This window comes from Oryzias latipes, assembly GCF_053564925.1.
Source record: "Oryzias latipes strain Hd-rR chromosome 1 unlocalized genomic scaffold, Olatipes_Hd-rR_3.1 chr1_Y".
Lineage (NCBI taxonomy): Eukaryota > Metazoa > Chordata > Actinopteri > Beloniformes > Adrianichthyidae > Oryzias > Oryzias latipes.
Window position 1 is genome coordinate 6,418,420 of NW_027616335.1, and position 6,439 is coordinate 6,424,858.

The 6,439-nt window shown below is 36.7% G+C and overlaps 1 protein-coding gene across 3 annotated transcripts; it reads right to left on the reverse strand.

Moving 5' to 3' along the window:
• LOC144990313 (myozenin-2-like) lies at positions 1-4,633 on the reverse strand. 3 transcript variants are annotated; one of them, XM_078943488.1, is made up of 5 exons: positions 4,417-4,633; positions 1,805-1,971; positions 1,340-1,424; positions 605-767; positions 1-525 (listed from the first exon to the last, which is right to left on the reverse strand). In XM_078943488.1, exons 2-5 carry the CDS (start codon positions 1,961-1,963, stop codon positions 300-302), a joined length of 633 nt encoding a protein of 210 aa, XP_078799614.1. In that variant the 5' UTR covers positions 1,964-1,971; positions 4,417-4,633; the 3' UTR covers positions 1-299. The 3 variants fall into 3 exon arrangements, with proteins under 3 accessions (XP_078799614.1, XP_078799612.1, XP_078799613.1); XM_078943486.1 differs by having other exon boundaries at positions 605-770; XM_078943487.1 differs by having other exon boundaries at positions 605-770; positions 1,805-1,967; positions 4,417-4,538.
• Positions 4,634-6,439: the final 1,806 nt, after the last annotated feature.

Genomic DNA, 6,439 nt, shown 5'->3' on the forward strand with positions numbered 1-6,439 from the left:
TTCTTCATGTACAATAATTGTTTTATTCTTTATTTACAATAGTTATTCATCCCTCATTTCAAATATTAAGAGTTACATTTTTTCTTTTTTTTCTGTGCTGAGGGAGTTACAAGTCACATTGTTTTTTGCTGTTTTTTTCCATTGTACAGCAGCAGACAGAACAGAACTGAAACCGAACAGATATGCTGCTTTTTTTCAGAAGTTTGAAAATGGGAAAAAAGAAAAAAGCGCAGGTTCCATTTTGTTGAACCCAAACACTATACAGGCTGAAGTTTGTTTGGCTCCATCCAGATGATATTCTACAGATCGTCAGACTCTGGAACACTAGTGGGTTCGAGGGTTATAGTTGGGATGATCAGATGTGTGCCTTCGGATATCCACCCCTGGGCTGTCCGGTTAAAGGTGGGCCTCTTCATCCTTGACTCGTTCAACTCTGGGAATCGTGGTAGGTTCAGGTCCACCTCGGGGAGCTTGAAAGTGATTCCTCTGGGACCTTTGTCAAAGCCACCATAAGGGGTTGCAACCCTGAAGTTTAGAAAGTAATATTTAAAGAACATTTATCAAATTTAGTCATTTTCTCAACTCTTTCTAGTAATTTCCTCACCTATTAAAGCATCTGAACTGTGGAAGCTCTGGTTGTGGGTTTGGTTCTGGCATTCTGAGTTTGATGGTTTCAGCGAGGTCAGGGTCACTGAGGATGGCCTCCTCCCATGGCGTGTGATAGGTCTTGTGCACGCCCGTGCTGTCTGATTTTTCTTGGCTCGTATCTGCTGGTCGGAAACAACAGAGAGGGATTATACTGACAGGAGATCACACTGGTGTGGCTTGTTCTAATATCACAGAGCGATCTGAAGGTCTGGTTTGCTATTTGGGGCTTGTTGTGAATGCAGAGCAGTTTTTCTTTTCCTGTAGATGAGATTAAGAATAGATACTGTGCTTTGAAAACACTTAACACTGACAGACTGAGTTGTCCATCATGATCTGAGCACCTAAAATAGCTCATTTGAAGTGTGTGCTCATCCTGAAATGTGTTGGGAATGACTGATGCACTACATTAGAATAAGTACACTGCACTATTCAAAAATTATTAAACAAAAGGGTTTAAATCTGCTCTGTTTCTGTAATAAATCATAACATACAGTGCATGACTCAATATTGTGTTAATATTGGAAATGGCTGTTTAACTGTGTGATACAAGTGAACAATGTTCTAACTCTGTCACACAACAAAAAGCTTCTTTTTCCAACGTTCAATAATATCTTGAGCTTAAAACACTAAATGATGTACCGTGCACTTATGTTATGACTTTAACTATGACATGGACTTACTAAACATTTACCTGAAGCAGGATTGTTTGCATTTTGGTCTCCCTGAGTTGACGGATCCACCATAAAATCTATATTGTTTCGATTTAGAATATCATTCTGCAAAGACAAGAACTTATTATTAAAATTATTAGTTACTATGCTAACTGTCGAGGTGTTGCATTATCATCTATGTACTTGAATGCATAGGCACACAATGGCTTCTAACATTGTCACAACAGATCAACACAAGACTCAACAAAGTGCCTGAGCAGCCTCTAAAAAAGATTTAGCTGTATGATAAAAACTAGCATGCATCTTTTCTAAGAGCTTCACTGATAAGTTTAATTAATAAAGAGAGCTCAGGCATCTTTACTGACAACGTTATAAGAGGTCTGCCAGAAAACCCTTGAAAGGATCAGTCATTATGGTGTGAGAGAGAATTAACATGCAGTCATTCAAACATGTGAAATGATGAACATTCAAAGCAGCTGACTCACAGTCAGCAGCGCGTTTGTTTCATTTTGAATACTCTCAAAAGTGTATTTCTCTGATCTCCTCTGCCGCATTTTGAACAGGCGAGAGCCTCTGTTGGAAAGCAGCGATAGCTCCTCCAACATGATGTCTTTTGGAGTGCTGAGCTTCTTTCCGAGATCCATGACACTTCCTGACAGGAAACAAGACTCAATAAAAGTATAAATACCAACAGAAACCAGTCACATAAAATGAACAAAAGGAAAAATATATAAAACAACTCCAAATTTCTCAGGCTGATCTTGCAAATGAATCAGGCTATGTCTTGTTAACTTGCAATTTAGTGTTGGAACCCCCCACAGAGGAAAGAAGGGCAGCCAAAAAGATTTAGAGATACTGAAAAAAGGGCATATCTTCTAAATTTTATCTCTTGGTGCCTTAAAGTGGGAAGCACCTTGAAAAAAAAACCCTATAGAGGCTGCTTTCCCTCTCGGTGAATCATATTTATTTAGTTTACACAAACTGTTATCCACTTAAATTGTGGTATAAATCCAAAGGCCAATAGACATTAATAAAAGAAAGTTGTGAGGGGAAAACAAAATTGTACGTTGTTCTTTTAAATGTCAGTTTTTCAAAAATGTTCCAAAAGTTTGAGGTGCATACATTGAAAATGGCCAGTCTTTACTGTAAACGAGAGGACTACTGACTGTGTAAAAGAACTGGATGGGTGTGATGTCACCTAGAAAATCGCTTACTTCCATCTCCAACCAAATGAATTTCGTCGCCATTTTTCTGACATATGGATTCCACCATGGTGGAGCCAGACAATGTCAGTAAGCAGTGATTGGTACAAGTCAGTCTGATTCAATGTTTCTATGGCAATCAGGAGTGAGCTTGTTGGAAGTCCACACTCCTTCAATTGAATGTGGACTTGGGAGAATCAAATGTTTCAAAAGTTTGACCTGAAACCGCATTTTATGAGGCATCTGATTTGTCAATTTATAGCTTGAAAAACTTTCACAACAGAAACAATATCACAAAAAAAAATTGTATTAGCAAGAACATGTTAAAAAAGGTAGCAGAGCAAGAAGGGTTATTCTGACAAATGTAAAGATTAAGTAAAAACTGTTTATTTCTCAATAGAAATTTATTTGATTTTGGCTTCTTGGAACCAGCAGGTAATTCATATTTGCAAAGTGAGATCACTAAGTCCAGTTGTCATATACAGTCAATGATCCAGACCATCCCTCTGCTAATGTTTGGGAAGCACCCCTGGAGGGTTTCCGATAGAAAGTGTGAGAAGCGATCCAGTTAAAATGAATGTGAAGAAACATATCAATAACTGCTTCCACATGTTGTCTGGCAACAGGATATTGAAACTGAGTTTAGAGTATAACAGCTCTGGCTTTATATGCAACTATACCATAAATTAGTGTGCAATTAAATCAGCTGACTTTATTTAGGAGATATTAGACAATATTAGATGTGTGCTTTTCCTTCTACAGTACAGTCTGTCATGAAAATTAGTTATCATGGAACCCATTCAATCCTGGTACACACAGTTTCCTCATTCATTGAGAGAATGCACCACAGCTGTTGCAGACCCTCACGACCCTCACACAAACAGCGCTGCACTTGGGCACCCTAACCCCACCTCCAGGGACATCACTCACCCAGAAAAAGAAACTGAGATAAAGGATTAACCAGCTCAGGAAGTAAAATATCATATTTATTTATGGCTGCCGCAGGAGAGCAGCCCCAGCATTCAGATCTCAGATCAGTACGGATATTCTTTTGCTTTTCTATTGACGAGGCCTAACTCTAACACTGCTGGGACAGAGGATTCTCCGAAAATAGCAGCTGCATGCCTCCATCTTTCTCCAGCTGCTGCCGTACATAGTTATGACATTGTTTCTTTAGAGAGGCTAACAACACGGGGAGATGACCATAAACACATGGTAAACAAAGAGCATAGTTGCTCTTTGTGAGCTATGTGGAGATGCTTGACCTGACGTGACCCTGAAAGCTGACAGGTTACCAATGGAGACAGAAAAAACCCACTTGACTTTGTCCTGACATCACTGATGTTTTCTCTTTTAAATCTTCAAACAGTATTGAAATTAGTCTAAAATGTCCCTATTTGTCATTTTTACAAATACCTGCTGCTTGTGTAATGATTGCAGTGAGTTGCATATTCCACAGAACCCTGTTGTACTTGCATTGGTGATGTAGAAATATTTAAAGTCTTTTCTGACAGCATTTTGGGGATTTAAGGTAATATTAGTTACATTTCTTTGCAATTTTGTTAAAAAAATATAACAAGTTGATGAATGAAATAAAAATCCACCTGAAATAAATAATGCACAGCCCTGCAATAATTTTTGTTTGTTTTGGTTGAAACTCACTGTTGGCTTTTTAATTATTGTATTGTCTTTTAGAATATGTAACAATGCAGTTCTAAAGATATAAATCTGATTCAATGGTGTGAAGAACAAGCAAAGGGTCATAAAGTCATAAAAAGCGTATTTTCTTTTTTTATAGAAAAAAAAGATGGATAGTTTAGTTTGGAGTATTAAAGTTCTCTTTTCAAATACGTCCTTTTTTATTAGTAGACAAAGAGTAAATTGTTTTTTCATACCTGTGATGGTGCCCCTGTATCCTTTAAAGGAAGACACGGACGCTCAGGGGTTAACTCACAATAAAGTGGTGAGATCTTTCCTGATCTTCACAGTCCCGGACACTAAAGCTAAACTGCGAGTGTGTCTCTGCCTCTGTTGTGAGTGGAATGCACGCTTACATCAATAGGCTAAATTTAACTTGTCAAACACTCAAAACCACTCACAGGCACCGGGGAGCAAGGGTAAAGAGGAGAGGGGACCATGAGCAGCACATGTAATAATCTGCAGCAGCATTCTCGGGGGTGAGGGTGTCCCTGCTGACGAATATTATTTTCCTCCATTTGAATGCTTTTGTTCCCCTTTTTGTCTAGAAGGTTACCATACATAATTTTAAAAAGCTCTCTCATATTCTAATTTCACCTCCCTTTTAATACTATAGTTTCCTATTTCAGTATTGCACTCTAATATCAAAATAATTGTAATGTATTTAAAAGTAAAAAAATGTTGCTTTTTACAACTGCAATCTCCTTTATTGAGTGTTTTTTTTTTATTATTTTCATTTAAGATCCCAAGGTTTTTAGTTCCTAAAGACACATTTGTTGTTAGTTTTATTAAGGTCTGACTGGGTTAAAGAAATCTAATCTGCAAATTTTAAATTTTTTGTCGGAGTATGGTTTTAAATATGTTCTAGGGTCAAAATATAAATTAAAAAAAAAAACATTGGCCAACTATGAATCAAACACTCACATCAGAAAAAAAAATGGGAAATGGTTAAACATGCAATTCGATTTTATTTTATTTGTGAAAAACCAAACAAAACAACTATTTAGTCAACACAAAAGGTCAGATTGGAATTGAACTTGACTAAACATTATTTTTTGTACTCACAAATTGTGGATGAATTTATAAGTGAACAATTGTATTCCTTTCTTATGAAATGCATACCTTTTGATAATAATATTAATACCAGAAGTGCTGTAAAGTAACAGAGATTTATATAAAATGCATACAAAATTGATTATATAGATTAAAGTGTACAAATACATGCTTATGAAGTTGTTGATGGAGAAAAAGTTTCGAGTTCTGTAAATTCAGTGAAAATTAGTACATTGGAATTTTGCACAAACTGACTTTGCAATGCAGCAAAAAGTGAATATTTTACATGACAGTCAAACAGAAAAGTTGTCAACTATGTGAAATGTCTCCTTTAGATCTATTCTGAGAAATCTAAAAATAGATTTATTCTAAAACCTAGCGGATTTTTCAATAGCTTTTAGGTACACCCCTCCATGTTGGTCCCCTTTTACCTTCAGAACTGCCTTAATACTTGGTGGCATAAATTCAACAAGGCACTAGAAACATTCCTCAGAGAGTTTGGTCCGTATTGACATGGCAGCATATCATAGGCTGTGGGGTTGGAACCATGCTCAGTTGGTAATGAATGGTTATTTGAGTTCCTGTTTCCTATTTATCAGCTGAAACCAGTAAATATCCTAGTAGATTAGTAGTTTCTGCATGACTGCGACCAACCCATCTGGCACCAACAACCATGCCACGTTCAATAACAGTGAAGTCATATTTTGTCTCTATTTTGTTGCTCAGATTGAACTGCAGCATATTGTCTTGACCATGTCTACATGGCTAAGTGCATTGAGGTGCTGTCATGTGATTGGCTGATTAAAAATGTGCGTTAACAAGCAGTTGGACAGGTGTGTCTAATAAAGTGGTCAGTGAGTGTATATAACATAACATATAGTTTCATTATCAAATATTAAAGAACAGTAACATGCTTATACATCTTCCCCATCTCCAATCTCTACTCATCTCCAATCAACATTTCTCAAATTGAAATCCTTCTCAGAGACAGAATCCCACTTCAACACAAAAAACTACAAATAAGGCAGAATATATATTATAATAGCCAGTAGACTGCACTTATTTGTAGACAAGATTTTTATCCTTGTTTTTCTTTTTCACTCTGTTCTATTCTTTCTTGCTTGCTTGATTACTTTCTTTTTCTTTTCTTACTTTGGTCTGTAAGTT

What these genes read in the sequence shown, in the direction of transcription:
- LOC144990313 (XM_078943486.1), bottom strand. Translation starts at nt 1,963, where the DNA reads ATGGATCTCGGAAAGAAGCTCAGCACTCCAAAAGACATCATGTTGGAG. An exon ending in AAACAAACGCGCTGCTGACT is followed by an intron (nt 1,425 to 1,804) that starts GTGAGTCAGCTG and finishes TTGTCTTTGCAG; the next exon opens with AATGATATTCTAAATCGAAA. An exon ending in TGCAAACAATCCTGCTTCAG is followed by an intron (nt 771 to 1,339) that starts GTAAATGTTTAG and finishes GTTTCCGACCAG; the next exon opens with CAGATACGAGCCAAGAAAAA.